Source organism: Lissotriton helveticus, chromosome 10 (genome assembly GCF_964261635.1).
Source record: "Lissotriton helveticus chromosome 10, aLisHel1.1, whole genome shotgun sequence".
Classification (NCBI taxonomy): Eukaryota; Metazoa; Chordata; class Amphibia; order Caudata; family Salamandridae; genus Lissotriton; species Lissotriton helveticus.
The window spans coordinates 932,570,159-932,591,378 of NC_136071.1; the positions used below are offsets into that span (position 1 = coordinate 932,570,159).

Here is a 21,220-nt window from a genome sequence, read left to right on the forward strand (position 1 = left end):
CCTCCCTCTCCCTCTGTCTCTGTCTCCCTCCCCTCCCTACCTCTGTCTCCCTCTCCCTCCATTTCCCTCCCTCTGTCTCCTTTTCCCTCCCTCTGTCTCCCTCTCCCTCCCTCTTCCTCTCTCTGTCTCCCTCCCTCTCTGTCTCCCTCTCCCTCCCTTTCCCTCCCTCTGCCTCCCTCCCTTTCCCTCATTCCCTCTCCCTCTGCCTCCCTCCCTTTCCTTCCCTCCCTCTCCCTCCCTCCCTCTCTGTCTACCTCCCTTTCCCTACCTCCCTCCCTTTCCCTCCCTCCCTCCCTCCCTCCCTTTCCCTCCCTTTCCCTCGCTCCCTCCCTTTCCCTCCCTCCCTCTCCCTCCCTCTCCCTCCCTCTCCCTCCCTCCCCCTCTACCTCCCTCCCTCTGTCTCCCTCCCTCCTTCTCCCTCTGTCTCCCTCTCCCTCCCTTTCCCTCCATCTGTCTCCCTCCATCTGTCTCCCTCCCTCCCTTTCACTACCTCCCTCTGTCACCCTCTGTCATCTCACCCTGCCTGTGTGTGCCCGGGCTGAGACAGCTTCCCGGGCACACACAGCCGCACCCGAGCACTTCACAGGTCTTTAAAAGACCATCCTCATGTTAATGAGGCTTTGTTCACCTCTTAGCGCCCCTGCAGTCCCACTCTGACGGGAATCGCCCGGCCCCCACAGAGCAGCAGAGTCTCTGAGTCGCGCTGCCGCAGGGGTGTTGGCTGACACTCTTTTTAAAAAAAATGTTAAAACACGGGTACGATGTCTGCAAGGTCCGTGGCCGCCAGGGAAGGCTTGTCGGGCCGCTGGCGGCCCCCGGGTCATACTATGAGTACCCGTGTTCTAAATTGTTGTGGGATTTTTCTTGTGTTGTGTTTTCACTTTATTACTGTTTGTAGTGCTACATAAATACTTTACACATTGCCTCTTATTTAAGCCTGACTGCTTTTGTGCCAATCTACCAGAGGGTTGATCACTGGTTAATTTGGGGTTTGCTTGTGTTTCAGACTGACAGAGATTGTGATTTCTCCCGGAATAAGGTTTACCCCACCACACCACAACCCGTAACTAATTTTCCAACACAAGCGTTTATTCTCAGGCTATCAAGCAGGATTGCGCTCGCAAAGAAGCATAGAATCTGTGCTGATCGCTATATGGGATTATTTAAAAAATACACTGAATTAAAATAACCAAGCAGAATTATTACTGGAGCTCTCTGAAACCTTTGACACTGTTCACCATCAAATCCTAATTCTCAAACTCAAAGAAACCGGAATTGATGGTATAATTATTGTGTGAATCACATCCTATCTTGGTAACAGAAATAGCATGATGTGTTAGCCTCCCTGCTCCTGCACATCTTACAAAATAAAAACAGGAGCGCCACATGGATATATCATCTCCCCTCTCCATTTCAAACATACAAGTAGAGCTAATCAATCATTTTGACCTTACCTGATACAATTATGCAGACAACATACAAATAATTCTCAAACTGGAAATCACCAAAGACGTAGAAAAACTAAAAACTCCAAAACTGCCTCAAAGCCAAAGACCAATGGATGGCATGAAACTATCTTAAAGTAAAGGACTATGGACTCACATTGAATGCTGAAATGGATAAACTACCAAAAGCAGCTTTGAGCACTGTGAAGACACTTCACATTTTTCCCAACTTTAATCTCCCCAAGAGGTTCAAGCAACAAAATCACACATCCTCTCTAAAACTGACACACAGATGGACTGGACAGGATCCTTCTTTCAACCATGAGATAATTATAGATAATTAAGTATTTAGCCACTAGATTACCTTAAAATGTAAATATTTACACACATATTTCCTCTGCTCTAAAGGTTCTTGAATGGGTACCGACTGCAAGACGATTTTCACTCAAACTATTAAGCATCACTCACAAGGCAATAAACAATGAAGGTCCTGAATTCCACGAGATGAAAATCAACAAATACTCCCATTCTAGGAATTTTCTTCCAGAAAAGCACCACGTTAGACCTGCCATCTTTTGGAGTGGTTTCTCTGTCTTATTGCTTCTGACCTCCTGTTTTTGACTGTGTGCTGAGCTTTGTTTTGGCGGGTGTTAGGACTCTGGCCACTTTACCACTGCTGACCAGCGCTAAAGTGCATGTGCTCAGTGTCTTAAATGTAATAGCCTTTAGTTTTCAAATGAGACTAGTGGGCCGGCAGCACGAATTGTGCCACCCACATTAGTAGCCCTTCAAACCGGCCTCAGATCTGCCACCGCAGAGCCTGGGTGTGCAGTTTTAAACTGCCATGTTGACTTGGCAAGAACACCCACTTGACAGGCCCAAACCTTCCCTTTTATTGCATGTAAGGCACCCCTAAGGTAGGCCCAATGTAGCCCCATGGGCAGAATGCAGTGCATTTAAAAGGTAGGACAAGTGGTTTTATGTTTTACATGTCCTGGTAGTTAACCATTACTACATTTGTTTTCACTACAGCAAGGCCTATCTCTCCCATAGCACAGCATTGGAGGTGCCTTGTAACACTCTACTAGTGTATCATCAAATTGGGAACAGAAAACAGATTGGAGTTGGTGTCTCTAGGCTCGCAATTTAAAAACACATCTTTTAGTGGAGCTGGTATTTAAATTGCAGGTCTGAGAATGCCACCTTTAGAAAGTGAATCCAGCAGGCACGTGCCTTGCGCATTATCAGTCGCACTGCGAGGTGTAGGAATTGATCCTCACAATAAACAAATATGCATGTCGTACGCAGGACAGATCACCGCATCAGTTTGCATGCAATCATTGAGCTAGAATATGAAACTGTACAAGGAAAGGAGTGCATTCTGTCATCTCTCTTTTGCACCTTTAGAAAGTTGGCATTTTCTTACTTAACCTTTCTGTGTCACTTGCCTGTCCCTAAAATACACATTTAGGTTGGATGACAGCTGGGCTTTGTGAATTCACTGTGCACAGTCACAGGCGAAGGGGGCTGAGGTGTGCCGTGCATATCGTGATGACCCATCACCAGGCTGATGGATCTACCTGAGCTAGAGTGGTGGGAGGAGTTGACACTTGCACCTGAATAGGGCTGTGCTAGGCCCCTCACAGAGAGCTGCCTTCGCCCCTGTAGTGTGTCTGGAGCCAGGACCAGGAAGGGCAGGATATTGGGCACTACAAAGACCTTTCGATGAAGTCTCCCAACTTCATAGGCTATAATGGGTATAAGTACAGGACCTCTGACACCACTGACTCTGAACACTCTCGACTGAAGACATTCTACCCAGAAGAGCTGTTGTGCTGCCAAGAGGGACTGCCACTTTACTGCTTCCTTTGCTTTGTTGGCCTGCTGCCTGCTTATTCTGTCTTGGGAGTGAGAGGACTGGTCTTTGCTCTCTGCATCCTACTTTCTAAGGTTTTCCAAGGCCTTGAGTAGAGCTTGCCTCCTGTTTGATGTCTCAGGGACATCAAAGACTTCCCCCACAGCACCAGGGCTTTTCTGCTAAAAGCCCTACTTTGCCAAGTGGTGCCAAATCCAGTTCCTGGGCCCTTGGAAATTAGTTTGCTGTGCTAAACAAGAAGAAACCAGTCCATCAAGTTCCAGTGTGACTTCGGACCCAGCGCCGCCCTTGGACACCGCGCTGCTGTCTGCACCAAAGCTGTGGTCCCCGCTCAACGCAATGACTGCGACTTGCAATCCAGGCCCCGATGCCACTGCATCGTCTCTGAAGATCCGCCACACCGTGAGTCTTGAGCACCATGTCACCGAAGTCTTTCACGCCAGACTCCACCAAAGCACTTGTGCCACCATGGTGTGACATCGACACCACAAAGTCAACACCTCATGGCTTGGCCATCTACACTTCATCGACCACATACTGCCAGCGGAACTACCACCCCGCTGCCAATGCAGCCTCACCTGCCCTGTGCCTTGGAACGTCCCAGGCGTCCCCGACGTGCCAACGGCCTGCACTGACAATAAGGAACTGACAACGCACTGGCCTCAGCGATGCCTCTCCTCCCTGGCACCTTGCAACGTCTTTGTTTTGTCAGCGTTTCCAAGGTACTGTAACCGGGGTCTGTACGACCCCATAGGCGGTCTGCACTCCCTCGCAGTCGGTCCCGAATTTTGAGATTTGACTTTTTTAACCATGTCTTTATAGCCCCTACTGGAGCTATTGTGTTTCTAAGTGCTAGAACTGTATTGAATCTTGAAGAGATTCATATTTTGATTTGTGTATGTTGGAGCTTTATTGTTTTTGGTCTTGTTTTAATCAGATAAATATTGAATATTTTTCTAAACTAGTGTGGAGTATTTTTGTGGGGTTTTTACATTGTTATTGTATGTGTGTGTGCACAAATACTTTACACATTGCCGCTTAAGTTTAGCCTGACTTCTCTGAGCCAATCTACCTGGGGGTAAACACAGGTAAACGTTAAGTGTGAACTACACTTACCCTGACTAGGATTGTAAGCCCCCTCCTTGGACAAGGTCAAACCTCTGCCAAGTAGAGACCCCGGTACTAACACACCACAATTAATAATTACACCTTAGGAAAAAGAAAACAGTAAGAGGTATGACTTTCTCCGTAGTGGGTGAAAAATTATGGAACTCCCTCATAGGAAAATAAGAACTACCAACATCCATCTGGAATTTAGAAGAATGGTTAAAAATTGGCTTTTATCAACATGGTCACCATCTAAAAAATTCAGCAATCAGGCAAGAGAACTCTGCACATAAAAATATAGGACAGGCCTATCTTTTTATGTGCGGAGTCTCCGCCACAAGGGCGGAGTTTTCCCAGCTGTGCAAATTACTATTAGTAAAATTACACATGCATTTTGTGAATACCAAAAAAATAGCAAACTTACACAAAAGTGTAAGTTTATCTCTGTGAACCAGACCCTAGGTATTTACTAGTATGTTCCAGTTAAGACTACAATTCCATATGTTTTGTATGTTTTAGCACCATTCCTCTCTATTTTTATGGAACTCCTCAGTGACTTTCAATTACCTTTAGATGTACGGCAAAGGGTTCTTTATTCTGTGTATGTCTGGTCATATGTTAAAAAACAATTTGGGGGTAGATCACCCAATTATGCTCTTGGGCCTGTGGTGCACTGAACTTGCTGAATACCAAATGGGGCTGTTATTAAAACATGTTCTAAGAATACTTTTGACTTCTAATCCTGCCCTGAATGAACGGCACACAATGTGAAGCATACTTTATAGGACATTATGTGACTTGAAATCCACTCAGTAGAGAGGTGCACCTATTATAGGCCACATCAAAATGTACCACAATACTTACCTCAAAAGAAGACAAACTCCTAAATACCGAGGAACACATCAGAAACAGTTGGCCCTAGGTCTGTGCTGATGAGCAGTGCAAAACAAAGCTATATGGATCCATGAGTATTAATTTATGGCACAGACATATAGTCCAAAGAAGATTGTTGGTGCCGAAGGATGCTGCACCAGGCTAGACCTGTAAACTGCACAAAAGCAAGAGGAAGGTTTTCATTGATGTCCTGAATTTCAGTAGAGGGGGTTCGGTGCAGATTTCCAGATGAAGCTTATTCTACAGTTGCACGCAATAACCATGGAAGGCCCTGGCATGCCATTTGAAGTGATTAACTGATAGAATTTCAAAATTGTCCTCTCTTTCGCGACTGGACATTAAGGAGAGGGGCATATTTGGGGAATTTCTTTCAAAGAAACCTATGACCAGTTTCATGGTAGACTTTGTGCCTTATTTAGATCTCAGCAGACGGGTTACTCCATCACAATGGTGACGGATATCCTGTCAGCTGAAATATAAATCCCATAGGATATAATGGGATCTATATTTCGGTGGAACGGGGTTCCTGTCAAAGTTGTAACAGAGTAACCTGTACACTGAGATCTATCTAAGGCCCTTTATCATGGTGCATTTCTCTGCTGGTAACCAATGAAGTTGGTGCGGATGATTCAACAAAGAATTATTTTTTTCCGAATAAAATTGCATCAAGTTAAAACGTTGTATTTAGCAGGCAGTGGAAGCTCTTCTTGGTAAGGCCATGGTAAGCATAGTTCTCATAGTATAACTGGTATGTATGAATGCATTGATAACAGTTATACTGTGAGTTAAAGCTAAAAAAGGACATAATAATTGAAGAGGTACAAAATTGATCCACATAATATCCATAGTTTTTGGCTGCCTATGTGGTTTTCACTGAGTATTATTAAATGTGTTTGTTTGCTGTTATGCTGATTTGTAGAGTGCACAATCACATGGAAGAGAGAGCGCACAACCATCTGGAAGGGTATCCTGGTGTTGAGCAGGTGTGATTCTAGCCACATGTTGGGCCTAGTGGAACTATTAAAAAATCCAGGTCGTCAGCTTCTTGCAGTATTCTAGAAGAGAAGAAGAGGCGCTTATGTGTCATTCCACACTTTAGGAGCGATGTAGGAGAAGGCTCAACCATTGGATCTAGTTTAACTTATGTGTGGGATTTTTAAAAGTAGGAGTCCGGACGAGCAGGAGTGTCTGGAAGGTTTGTGAAAGCAGATGTTTCAGTATGATAACCAAATAATCCTCCCTTATTTACAGGTTATAAGAAATACTTGTGCTTTCCTTTTTTTTTTTAAATGCTACTGGTGGACTTGCCCCTTTTTGCAGGGTCATCACGGCCTTCCTCCTAGTCTTTTTACTGACCTGGTCTTGGTGGTTTTAGGACTCTGGGCACTTTAGCACTGCTGTCCAGTGTAAAGTGTGTGTGCTCTCCGTGGTAAACATGATAAAATGGTCTACACCTGTTTGGCATATTTAATTTACCTATCAGTCCCCAGTAAAGTGGTATCTCATATACCAGTAAATTAAATGCTACTGGTGGGCTTGCAGCACTACTTGCCCCACCCACCAAAGTAGCCTTTCAAACCTGTCTGAGGCCTCTGCCATTGCAAGGCCTGTGCGCGCGTTTACTGCCGCTGTGACGTGGCACGGAAAGTGGTTGCCACGTCTGTGACCCCCCTTTTACTGCGTGTCAGTCACACCTAAGTTAGGCCCTAGCAAGCCCTACGGGCAGGGTGCATTGTAAGTAAAAGGTAGGACATGTACCTTAAGTGTGCGACAAGTCTTGGTAGTGACAAACAGCCATTTTGGTTTCTCACTGATGTGAGGCTGCCCTCTCATAGGAATGCATTGAGCGTTCCATTGGCGTCACCATACGTGGCCAGGGTACCAGCTGCCCCGGATGATAGTGGGCAGCTGCCAGGTTGTAACCCTTGGCCCCACAGTCCTTCTTTTGGGGGCAGAGGCCTTATTGGGAGCTTGGGAGCTCGGGTGAACCTCGGTGGAGGCCCCCAGCCAGGGTGGAGGAAAGAGCCTTCGTCAAACTACGGCACAGTGGGATAGAGGCACTAGGACTGCCATTTGGGGGCCAGTTGGCTCCCGGGAACATAGAGGCATAATATGAAGTATATTTATGCCTGAGAGGGGTATGGGGTGTAACAATGATGCTCTGCTCTACTGCTGATACTCTTTTATGCCTGAGGTGATGTATGCACCTGGGGAGTGTTACTACGGGACACTTCTAAATGTGGTTTATGCCTAATGTAATGCATAACGTGTGCATGCCTAATGTGATAATGCTGAGTATAGTATGTTACCAATAGTTGCTGGTTGTTTTATATTTACTTCTTTTGCTTTGTAATGGTTCTGACAGTGTCCCGATTGTATATAATCCCCTGTGAAGTATTGCCTAGTGCCAGGTGGCACAGTGTACATTTGTGATTATGATTCTAATGTGTTAATGAAAATACAAAGGCTATTTTTGATCTAACCTTGTGTGGAGTTTCTTTTTTTGTGTGCCTAGTGCGTCGCTGCTGAGTGTGTTGCGCAAACGCTTTACACATTGCCTCTGAGATAAGCCTGTCTGCTCATGCCAAGCCACCAAGGGGGTGAGCAGAGGTTATCTTCAGCGTGTAACTCCCTTGCCCTGACTTGAGTGGTGATTTCTGCCTGTCTTAGATGCTTGCCCTCGCCAACCAGAAATCCCATTTCTAACAGCTACTCAATGTTTTGAATGTTGGAATGTTTTTCAATGTTTACATGAATTTTTCTGTTGCTTTGGTTCCTTTCACTTGTACAAATGAATTATGCGCCTCACTTGAGCTTCAATGAGCCATGAGTAGAAATTCATTTATGTCTCTAAATACTTGCATGCTACATGTTGCTAGTATAAGTGAGCTGTTCTTGTGCAATCCGAAACCATAATGAAACATTTTTTGAAATTAAATAAACAAAGTTATGAATCGAAAAAGTCAGGTTAATGCTTCCAACAACATGTGTATATCTGCATCTCAAGTATTCTAATAAAATGGATCATCCTTTTTCACATGCATTCCAAATTTAAATCAATAGACAATAGTTAAATAACGTTTGCACTGACTTACCCCACTTAAACCCAAGACCCACTCAAATAAAGACAGGTAGAAAGTGATTAAATCAGAATTTCAGTGTGATGAGAGAGAACAAAATGCACTGATGACGCCATCCCTAATCGTATTGAATCTTAAACTATTACCACCCCATCCATCTTCCCTTTACTACCTCGCTCATCTTCCTATTATCACTTTGTCCATTTTTCCAATGCCACATCGTCCATCCTCCTCGTCACATACTTGACTCCATGAGGGTGTGTCTCCAAACAGGGGTTGTAAACTAGAATACTGAATTTTAAATATTGTGCTACCAAAATATCACAGAAGAAATATGGATGGCCAAAATATCAACAAGGCAGGTATATATACTTAAGTATCAATTTAATATTCTTAACTCCACATCTACATGATGATACCTATTGTCAAGGTACACACATGTGGACTTTAGGAAACTGTAGAAATGTATGTTACAATATTGTGATAGGGCGATATTTAAAACTCGACATTATCGTGCCATACCCTGTGTGGAAATTCACTTTTCTAGACTTAAGAAAAAAATGGTTCTGCCCCTTCGAACTCATAAGTATATGTGTATATATCACCAATGTTGCTGGGGATGAACGGAAAACTGTACATTATGAGAGGTGTTGGAAAACAATACAAGATCAATTTGAATTACTCTTCAAACATTAAAATTGCACTTCATAAATTAACTTTTTTAGGCATTGACAACTGTAAGTGATTTGACCAAATTTCCAGAGCAGGGATTTGACGTCAGGTCCCGGAGTCAGCAGTTTAGCCATTAGACCACAACTGCTCTCCAAATAGGCTCTATCCTAATCCCGCATCTTAAAGGTTTTGTGCCCTTTGGAGACAAGTGTGCTTCTTTGCAACTTTTGATTAAGCATGCCATTAAGTCATTTTATTTTTTATCAACGAGTTTGATAAATTATAGTGTTCATTTTCTATTCCCTGACCAGCTGTAGCTAGCAGCCGGCCAGCACGGCAGGGCCTTTATTGTTCATCAGCACTCTTCTTTATCAAGCATGGAGCTGCAGCAATGCAAGACGCAGGTTGACCAGGGAAGCCTGACAGAATAGGCAGAGCTCCACTATCCCACTATCTCAGGTCTGCCCCTCTGATCAGCCTGAACATGGCAGCTTGAAAGAAATGGGCAGGTAAAAGTTACTGCACAAAGAGAACCAAGGACAGCACAGTTCAGGGTACAGAGGACATCAGTGAGCATAGAAATCCATTGCCTCACCAAGGCTTTATGCAGGTCTCTTTGCTTAAGGAACCACACTAGCCATGGATGGCCAGGCACAGAAGGGAATACAGGAAGTCCTCGTTTAAGTGATCAGAGAAGGCGTAGTTCTGACTCCATTCTGTGATGGTCATTCAGGAAATTGTGAAGCGCATCTTGACTTCAGCTTTAGGGAGTGAGGATCAGGTGTGGATTTGGCTGCCCACCACATTCTGTGAGGCTATAGCCTCCTCAATACAGAGAAAGAAAGTTCAACCTGTTCATAGTTCCCAACCATGAGCGATACTGGCATGCAGCCTTCTTAATTCTGGAAGCATTTCACTAGTTACCAGAGATGTTCAATGTCATTATGAAGATAACGTGAAGTCTATGTCTCAAAGATTCATGGCCACCTCCGCCATTGGTAATAGTCTGGCTATTTCAGGTGTTTCTTGGCAGCATCTTCAGCTCCTTCTCCTCTATAAAATGTCAGGACAGAGATTCCTTGGAAATATATTCTGCTCAGAGCGCTCAACTTGCTGGGAAGGCTTTCAGTGTTCTAGTCCTTGGAACAGAAGTGTTTCATCTTGATGCATGTTGCAGGGCTGCTATCACTAGCTGAACTCTCACCAAGTAATGTGACAAAGGAACACATAAAAAGGTAGAACTGATACGATTACTTACTCATAATCTTTATTCTTTATCACAATTCTACATTCTCCTACACCAATTTCTTCTATGGGGCCACCAACCATGCATCTGGAGATTGGTATTTAATAGGGAGATAGTTCAGAGATTAGCCTTGCTATAGGAAATAGGAGGACCACGCTTCTTTTTTTATTTCAAAGTGAGTAAAAGTATTTAATCAGAATTCAAATGGGAGAACTTTTAGCTAGTCTCAAAGGGTGTGATGCAAAATGCTGTTTTGGGATTACAAAGTCTGTGATTCATAACATTCCAGACTTTGTTAGAGGAAATCAGTGAGTTGCAATGTACTAAAGGTAACTTACGAGTCAGAAAACGTTTTGCAGACTCTTAAAATACCTTTACAAAGCATTTCGAATTACAAAGTGGAAGGTGTATGAAAGGGGTGTCTACTTCCTGTCTGGGATACCCAATGAAATGTGCCAATGATCTGTGACAACAGTTGTAGTTGCAGACCATTGAAAATGTACGATTTCCCACGTTGGGGTGGTAACTCATTAGCAGAGGGGAGTCTCTCCCCATGGTACAGCTTCATGCTGGGCGTCATGCGGACCATTGCCTGCTCCCACCAAAGTCTTCCCATAAGGATTTTTTTTTAATTCTCTTTAACAGACAAGGGATTCATTAAAAAGATACATTTCATGTTTGGAAATCCTAAGAGAGAGGGGAGGTTTGTTATGCCTTGCAGGTCCCCGACTTTGTATTTGCAGCCATTCACAAGGGTAACAAAGTAACCACCTGCATAAATAATATATTCACCTCACTTTTTTCCACGTAAAACCAAAGAAAATAAGTTTAAGGAACAGAAAATAAATGAGTAATTTAGGTGCTGCCATGTGGAAAGTACATACCTACTTCACAAATTATTAAATGGGACTCTTTCCCAATCTTGATAGGGATGTCTGTTTGACAACTGGTAACATTTTCAATGGGATTTATACTGTGGTTTCTGATGTTACATTGATGTAACGCTTCAGTACTACTAATTCTAAAGATATTTATAGAAATATGAAGAACACTATTCAGATTAATTGCCTGAAAACCAATTATGTTTGCTCTACTTTAGACACATTCCTGAAGGAAGGTAAAAAGATACACTTGCTGAGTATGACATTACCGAAGATAGTGAACATTTGAGCAGGAAAGGGAGCTGTTACAGTAATTCCAAATTGGCAGGCTCTGAGGGTAGGCAACATGGATGGTGTTCTTAATGTTTTTCTCTTTCCTGACAAACAATTGCATGAAAGTATGAGGAGCTGCGACTCTTCTATATGTCAAGTCACCCCTGGACACACTTCTCATGCGCTATCTTGTTTAGTAAGAGTTATACTGTTGGTAATGCTTCTTCATGGAGGTCAGTGACTGCCAATCGCATAAAGTGGGGAGGGTTAGATGAAGGAAAATGCAAACATGAGATACATTCTCCAGTATAGAACACCTGTCATTCAAGGTCCACGTCAAAAAAACCTTCACCCTTAGTGGCACTCTCCTCTACAGGCCACCAAGACTGCGCACCAACTTCACTCACACAATCACAGACTGTCGCACCACTCGCCCTCAATGCTAGCAATTACATCCTTCTCGGAGACCTGAACTTCCATTTGGATGACCATGCTGACCCCAACCAAGTGTCTGTGTCATATTAGCTCCAGAAGATAGTCATACCAGAATATCAAAGACAGAATAATGTCTGACGGAAATAACATTTCATAGCTAACTTCTACAAAAACATCACCCCTGAAGTTAATGAAAGAAAATGTACGCCCAATGGAATATTTTTTAAACCAATATTTTTGTCAGACGTTACTTTGTCTATGAGATTCTGACACACAATATCTAGAAGATCCCTCTACAGCTCCAGAGATGAAGTGGAGAAAGGTTTGCAGAATGCAAAGTGAATATTCCCAATCAATCCACTACTCGACAAACAAGCTTGAAAGCTCAGGTTCTTCCTTCCATTACCCTATGTTTCTGGAAAAATTCTACTTCACTGTCCTGTTGAGGTCTACAGGACATCTGCAATCCCATGCTATTCAAGTTCTCACGAGCTGATTGTGCCCAAATAAGGAGATTGCAAGCTCCAAAACAAGCTTTCTCATCCATCACCAAGGTGGTTAAATGCTTTAAATTCTTCAAATGAAGAATTACTATTTCCAGATCTTCTGACTCTGGAATGGTCTTGAGGTGATGGCAATGCCAAATGCTCAGAACAACCAGACAGCTCTAACTTTGTAGTTATTCTCAAATGCTGGGCATAGTCATTTCCTCCATGGAAATACATGTAAATAAGCACAAGTAAATGCATTTTTATGGAGGGAAAGATACAGGCCCGGTTCTAGAGGGTGGGCCGGGTGGGCCAGGCCCACCCAAACATGAGCCTTGGCCCTCCCAGAGAGGACATGAAGGCCAATAAAAAATGGGCACTTTAATTTAAAACGTTCCTATGAACGTTGTTTTTCTTCCAGTTCTGGGAGATGCGTGATTGGCCCTGGGCTCTTTCTCACAGCCATCCCCAATCACACGACTCCTTTTAGAAAGGTGAGCTGTGTCGTGCAAGTACAATAGGGCCATGGCAAGGAAACAAGTTCTTTATTTGACAGAGTAACTTTTTCCTACCATCCAGTGCTGCGTGGATATTTCCATTTCTGTTCAGCATTGGAGAAAAGGAGTTTGTTTATTCTGATTCACCTTTCCTGACTCCTGCTACTGCTTATCAGATCATGCTGTGACACAAGGAGTAGGTAAAAGAATGTGTTGCTATTTGTTTTTATTTTTAAAATCTGCAAAGGCCAAGCAAGGCACATCATTTGTGTATGCTTCATTTAAATACTTGTTATCATTATAATGGCCATGGATGCAAGACAACAAAAAAAATGTCCTGAGAACTGGTGATTAATGATCCTGCAGGAGAGCAGTCCTTTGCCTGTTGGTAGTTTTGAAATGCAGATAAGCTGCATTTTATTTGGATAGTTCAGTGTGTTACTGCCTTTGTCGCAGAGGTTCTTGTGTTACTTGCAGTTCAGAAGTTACAATCCTAACATAGGACAGTGACCTATGAACTGTCATCAAGAGCTGCATACAAACATGAATGGTAATGTTAGAACTTCACTTTTTTGTGTTACTAAATAGTTAGAAATTCCCAGTCTTTCATTATTTTAATGTTTTAAAAAAGAGTTTGGGCTGATATACATTTTTATTAGTAAAGCCAACCCCCAACCACTGGGGTATGCTTCTAATCCTGATTTTGTGCTTCCCCAGGTCAAACCCTCTTAAAATATACTGCCCACCAGTATGGATGACATGTAATTCCTACACCTTATAATCCTCATTGGCTCATGTGACATTCCCTATAGACTGATTTACATACTTGTATGATTCATTGTCTCTGTATAATGTGCGTGTGATGTAAAGTACTGTGACACTATACACTATACACTATACACTGAAATGAGTAGAGCTATACAACAAATGAAATGCATATGAGATGGGGCTACAGAGAGATAAAGGGCACTGTTGGAGGGTGATAATAATGGCATCTGTGAAGAACGGTCATTGGTGGGGCACCAAAAAAGACTTTCGCACTAGCGCAAAAACCGGCCCTGTCATGGCCTTTCTGTTTTGCAGTCAGGTCATTAGGGCATCTGTGAAGCATATTTTAAAGTGTGTGCTAATTATATTTACTGCTATATTCAATGTTTTAAATTTGAAGGTGATTTTACTAATGCTTTTAATGGGAATAATGAAAGTAGAGCTGGGTGGGGCAGATATGAGGCTGTGGCCCAAGGTCAGCTGTGAGATAAGGTGCACAGGAGAGGGATGGTAGAAAAGTGGAGGATAATCGGGCCTGGAAGTACTTGTTTTGAAACCTGGCCTGTTGGAATTTGAGGGTTTGCACTTAAGTCCAGACATTGCTATTACTTTCAAATAACTCTCCACATGCTCTGTATACACACAGAATTGATCTGTTGTATCATGGTGACTGTTTGCACGTGAATATAATGTAATCTAAGGCTTGTAGGCTACCACAGGAAGCGACAAATTGGGCCCGCAGTGGCCCACCCAAATGCACCCTTGGCCCTTCCAACTAACAATTTCTGGATCCGGGCCTGGAAAGATAAGGAACACATGCGTATTGAAATGAGTTGTAGATGCATGGTTATCAGAATCTTGAAAAATAATTTTGAGGTAGAACAAAACAAAGGAAACAAATTTAATGTGTTGTCATCTGTGTGAAGAATTCACGGGAGTGGGTGGGTGCAGAGGAGGTGGTGTAGTATGAATTTCAAAAAAGCTGTAATTTGCGTATATTTGTACACAAAGCACTGGAAGAACATCTTAAAAATCAGAAATCTGGGTCAGTGTTGGGAGAGACCTACAATGGGAAGATATCTGACTTTTTTTTCAAATTATCTTTGAACAGGGGCCACAGAGTTATGAAATGAAGACTGTAAAGGCATTTTAAGACAACCATCATTCTTTAAAAACTCACCTATGCAATGTGGCCACAAATATAAAGTAAGTAATGAAAAGGGTCAGCATGCAGCCTTGAGCGTTTCATATTTTTTAGAATCAAGTCAAATTAAAAACATAAACACGAATGTGATTCATTCGTTCTACTTTAAGCCTCCTGTGCAATTTGGGGATCAGAAAAATGTGCAGTCAAGTAAAAGCTAATTAATATGTCTCTACTGGAAATATATAGGCAACAGGTGACAGCAAAGAATACGTATATAAACAACTCGCTTTTATTAATCGACAGAAGATATATATATGTATGCATTGGAAGTACTTACTGGTTTAGCGTTACATCGAGTATGAACGATGACCCAAAAGCGTTGACCTGGAAACTGGCCATGGCAACGTGCGCGGACTGCAATGGGGAAAAAAAGAAATACATCTATTTAGTATTCATCTACAGCACCGCCATGCCGCGCACATTGTCCATGGGTAGCGTGTGCTTCTCGCCCTACTGCTAAGTTTCACAGGCTCGGGGTAATCAAACTGAAACAGTCCCTGCTGTTTCTAAAACCTACAGTGTTTAAATGCTGCATAAATAGCCCATTACAGAAGGAAATAATGAAGGCACTCCACAGCGAGTTATCAATGGGTGACCCGCCTACCCTGACACTCCCCTAGGGTACTCCCAGTGAGCAGGGAACCCGCCCTCCAGCCAGAACCCGAGCCTTGGAAGAATTAGAGTGTTGTGTTTTATTGAAGCGTGGCCGCGAGGACAAAGGCGGCCTGGAACCTTCGAGGGTATCATTAAGAGAGGATACAATGGAACTCTAAGATGCCAGCATTTCGTGTTTCTCGAGCTAATTTTACTCCATGCCAGACATGTAATCTAACATGAATACGGTCGAAACGCTCACAAACAGTAAATAACAAATGTGGAAAATTGAGAATGATTCGAACACAGCCTCATACTAGCTCCAGTGTCCCACTGACATTTGTAAGCCCTGGCATGTGGGAAACAGGAGACTGGTCAAGGTAGAGATACTGCACTGTGCTGCCAGGCTCCCCTCTTTAAAGGATTCGCAGACATTACATTAGCGGCTCGCCTCTAAAGCTCTTGAATACTCCTCTTCCTAGCTTTCTGGCCACCTTTTTCAGTTTCCTGGTACTCCCTGCTCCTCTCCCCGGCTGATCTACCAGTTCCATTGCCCCAGTGATGAGTATAGGGCCCTCGCCAGGGTTTCCCCTGTTGGCTTGTCCTATAGTCTCTGTAACAATGACATTTTCTTCCCTCTTATTTGGAGCCCAACAATATAATCCATACAGCTACTAGACTCTAGATTTATTCCTCTTTAAAACTCTTTTAAAATGTAATTCTCTGCTTCCCTCACTCCTCTGCTCCATATATGAAATTACATTCCCCCCTTTAAAAAAAACCATCCTCAGCCTCTGTCCCACAGCCGGAAACGTAGGAGCGCTGTTTGACTCCAGTGTGAGTTTGGAGTCATTTCTCACCTTCATCATCACACTCATTTTCAACTCCTCAACAGAAGAAAAATCCAATTACACCTCCCATTGGGGAGAGGCAAATCTTTAATCAATGCTTTAGATGTCAGAAAGCTGAATACTGCTCGTTGATGGAACTGCCCATGACAAGATATAGTTGATATTTCAGAGCTGAAATAGTCTTCTGAGCTATAGCTTTCCTAATCTTTCTGCACTAGATCCGGTTACATTTGCTAGAGCTGCAGGTTTGAATTTCTGACAACCTGGCACTAAGGACTCAGTAAATGTAGAAACTAGAATCAGAAATCCAATTACTATGCAACCTATACATAACCCATTGAGCAATGTTTCGTTAGATGTAGTTCATGTAACATGCAGTCCTGTGAGATAGACCTGGACACTTAGTGGAACACCAAATCCTCTTACATAAATGAATAATGCACTCAAGTATCACTAGAAAATGGAATACATGTTTTAAAATCTTTATTTTAAAACTAAACCGAAGCATAGTGCACAGAAAATGAAGCTGGAAGACCTGGCATATTTTGGTGTGATTCCCCCTTTTTAGGTCGAGCATTCGATACCCCTTGCATATACTTTAGTATACTTATAAGTGTATGTGTTTTGTGGGCTCTGGAGATCAGCCCTAGGACTTGTCTGCCTCCGTTTAGGGACTTTTTTTTCTGTTCAACTGCCTCTATTTAATTGTCTTGATAGAAAACGACCAGTAGAGGTCAGTAAAATACCAGAATTGCTTTCTGCTTGTTCAACTGCCTCTATTTAAGTGTCTTGATAGAAAACGACCAGTAGAGATCAGTAAAATACCAGAATTGCTTTAGCATTCTCTAGATTCCAGTACAGAGAAATTGACTTCCACGAGCACCCGTAGACAATAATATTTTTAAAATCTTGCATTTGCTTTGGAGCTTTGAACTATACCATTTCCAGCTAAAAGGCAATATTTCTCTCCATGTGTTCCCATACCTGGGGTGTCACACAGTTTGGTGCTTACTTTCCCTCCATGTTAAAAAACATGTGCTGCATAGCTAAATACATCTAAGGTCCCAAAGGCGAGACCGATTGCATTGCAAATGCTTGTTGCTTCTGACCTCCTGTTTTTGACTGTGTGCTGAATTTTGTTTTTATTGACTTTAGGACTCTGGGCACTTTACCACTTCTGACCAGTGTTGAGGTGCAAGTGCTCTGTGTCTAAAACCTGATTTAATTGGTTTCTCCATGATTGGCGTATTGGATTTACTAGTAAGACGATAGTACAGTGCACCATGTGTGTCCAGGGCCTGTAACATGAATGCTACTAGAGGGCTGCAGGACTGATTTTCCACCCACATAAGTAACCTTGCAAACCTATCTCAGACCCGCCACTGCAATGCCTGTGTGTGCAGTTTTAAACAGCCATTTCAACCTTTCAAGTGCGCTCACTCACCAGGCCCAAACCTTCCCTTTCTTGTACGTAAGGCACCCCTGCGGTAGGCCCTAAGAAACCTCATGGGCAGAGTGCAGTGTATTTAAGAGGTAGGACATGTACCTGTGAGTTTTACATTTCCTGGTAGTGAAAAACTGCTAACTTCGTTTTTCACTACAGCAAGGTCTATCCCTCCCATAGGTTAGCATTGGAGCTGCCTGGTAACATCGTACAAGTGTATCTTCCAGTTGGGAGCAGATAGAAAATTGTTATTTGGTGTCTCTGGACTCACAATTAAAAACACATCGTTTAGAAAGTTGGCATTTTCGTACTTTAACCATTTTGTGCCTCTGCCTGTCCCTAGTATACACATTTGGGTAGGACGACAGTTGGCTTTGGGAATTCACTATAGACAGTCACACACAAAGGGAGCAGAGGTGTGCCTTGCATATCTTGATGGCCCATCACCAGGCTAGAGTGGTAGGGAGGAGTTGACACTTGCACCTGAATAGGGCTGTGGCTGTCCCCACACAAAGAGATGCCAACCCCCTTGTAGTGCATCTGGAGCCAGGGCCAGGAAGGGCAGGATCTTGGGTACTACAAAGACCTTTCTTTGAAGTCTCCCCACTTCAAAGGCTAAAATGGGTATAGGTACTGGACCTCTGACCAGGGGCGTAACACAGGCCCCTGCAGCCCCCGCAGTGCCGGGGGGCCCTCACCATCCAGGGGGCCTTGTCAGCACCGCACTTCTGCTGGGGAGCTCTAGATTGAGTCCGGAGGGGGCCCCTTCACGTACCCTGGAGGGGGGCCCCCTCAATGTTCGTTACGCCACTGCCTCTGACACCATATACTCAGAACAGTTCTGGCCTGAGAGCATTCTACCAGGAAGAAAAGTGTTGGTGCTGCCATGAGAGTCTGCCACTTCGACTGCTTGCTTTGCTGTGTTGGCATGTTGCCTGCTGCTTCTGTCCTGGGAGTGAGAGGGCTGGACTTTACTCTCTGCATTCTGATGTCTAAAGTTTCTCCAAGGGCTTGAGTTGAGCTTGCCTCCTGTTGGAAGTGTAAGGGCCATCAAAGACTTCACCTGCAGTAGCTGGGCTCCTCTACTGAGAGCCCTGCTCTGCTAAGTGGTGCCAAATCCAGTTCCTGGGCCCTTGGAAGCGAGTTTGCTGTGACAAAAAAAAGAAACCAACCCACTAACTCCGAGTATCACTTTGGAACCGCTGCATCGATGCCTGCCCCGAAGCCAAAGTCCACGCTCAATGCAACGACCGTGACTTACAACGCAGGGCCCAATGCCACTGCATCACCATCGAAGTGTATCTGAAGCTGCTGGGCTTGCCCCAAAAAACCTACATTGGCAAAGCCAAATAAAAGCATTGTTAAGGCTAACATATAGTAAGCAAAAACTAAAGAAAATGAAAGTGGACATTGGGTCAAGAGCACTGGAACTGAAGTGCACTTCTTTGCTGGCAGAGATGCGCATGTGCTCAGACAACATGTTGTCACTCACCAAGTGTAAAGCCAATGACTGAAATGGCCTGGGCCATTACCCCGTGCTGTGGTGAGTTAAAGCAAAGGGTTAATAACAGCAAATGGATGAAGATTGCTGTCCCAGTGTCTATATATCTAAGTATTTTTTATCAATGAATTTTCAGAAAACATGGATTGGGAGACTCTAGATGTGATCTAGCAAAGAAACAAGTTTTGGTAAAAGCAGTATGCTGGCAGCCAGCCTTTTGGCTTTGTCAATGCTTCTTTGGTTTGCATGGCCTTTGTAAAACGTCATTGTTGGGGTAGCAACTAGGCCTTAGCCAATATAAGAAAAGCATTGGCTCAAGTGGGTTGACCCATTGCCCAAGGCAGAATTCTGGAATGGGAGAAAAAAAAACTTAATGGATGAAGAGGACTGGATGAATGCCCCTATAAGTAAGCATATTATATCTAAAAGTTTAGCAAACTCAAAGGTTCTTGGCTAACGCCAAACCTAAAATTAAATGAATACATAAATAGGTGCAGGGGCCCAACGTTTTCAATAGGAGCCTGCTGATGACGCTGAAGGCGACCTAGTCTTGTATCACCTCATGGATCTTTCTGACAACACCCACCACTTCCAGTCTCTTTATCTCATTCTTGCAGCCCCTACACAGCCCAGATTTCGCCTATTGTTACTCTTTTCCAGAAGCGGCCCGTAATATGCAGCAGGGGTGGGACTGACGCAGCCATGCCCTCTATCTATAACCTACATACTCACATCCAGCACATACAAACGTGCACAGCCACTCTAAGCATGCATGCACAAACACACAAATATTCATACATACATGCATGCACCCAACATTTGAAAAGAAAAACACTAACTGGGCTGCATTTCCGGTGGTGGAAGGGAAACCTCCATGATTCTTGGAGCATTGGTACTGCCATTTCCTCCTACTGATTGACCTTCAGCCAATGATAGTAGGCAGTAGTCCCTTACTTGTCACAGAGTGGAATGGGGTTCGTGAGACTTGCTGACTCCACCTCACTCTGTGACACGCGTCAATGATGAACATTTGGCCCTGGGTACTTCAGGGTTTAAAACTGAAGCGCCCAGATCCGGGTCCAAACGTGACACTCCCGCTCGTTATGAGGGGGAGGCTCACAGAAAATGTTGCTGGACTGAAGAGGTCACGCCCATCGGGCTATGAAAACTTCAGCCCAGCATATTTCAGCTCAGGCAGGCACCTGCCCATTTAGTGCACGTACAGCTTCTGGATGCCTGACCAGGACACGAAAGAGTGTCCGTCAGGCTGACCTTCTGCCTTTAACGACAGGACGCTGCTGCACTTTTCCTATCTTTCTGTTCCTCCTCTCTTCTCCTTTTTCTGCTTTTCTCTCACTTCTTCTGAGTCAAAGTCTGACGATAAAAAATATGTTCAAGTCCCATAAATGAGGGTCAGTGCCCACCACCTACAACCACTTACACACTTCAAGTGCTGGGGTAAAAGCATCGCTTCAATTACAAACAGTTGACATACAGGGGTGCTTACATTACTTTGTAACATATGTCATGTTAGGCATATTTTTACGATGCTCCTGCAAATAGTATGAAAACGCACAACATCTGTTTTATTTATATACATTATTTATAGATGAGAGTTTTAATTAGGTCTTTTAATAGATCAGAATTCAACCTTTTAGATTACACTGAAGCAATTACCTGCTTTGAGTATTAATGAGTTAGTCACACATTCACTTTTTATACAAGCTTGACGAGAAATTATATTTTGGGGTGCAAGTCAATCAACAGAGTTCGGCTGTCTCTTTTACATTTGTCTATAGTTACAAAAATCTATTATTAGCAATGAAATAAGATGGAAGACAATCTCAGTGCTAGACACAGGAACACAAACCTTTGAGGTAACTTCCCCATGAATCCTTTGTAGGGTTTGCTAGATTAACAGAAAGAAGCATGCATTTCAACAGCAAAATATATTTTGACAG

The 21,220-nt window shown here is 43.4% G+C and overlaps 1 protein-coding gene across 2 annotated transcripts in view; it reads right to left on the bottom strand.

The window, feature by feature from the left end:
- ADAM22 (ADAM metallopeptidase domain 22) overlaps nucleotides 1-21,220 on the bottom strand; it is a 1,243,161-nt gene that overhangs the window by 1,000,948 nt on the left and 220,993 nt on the right. For both annotated transcript variants that reach the window (XM_078663588.1, XM_078663589.1), the window contains one exon: nucleotides 15,147-15,223. In XM_078663588.1, coding sequence (XP_078519714.1) covers nucleotides 15,147-15,223 — 77 coding nt within the window. The remainder of the gene's footprint in view (nucleotides 1-15,146; nucleotides 15,224-21,220) is intronic.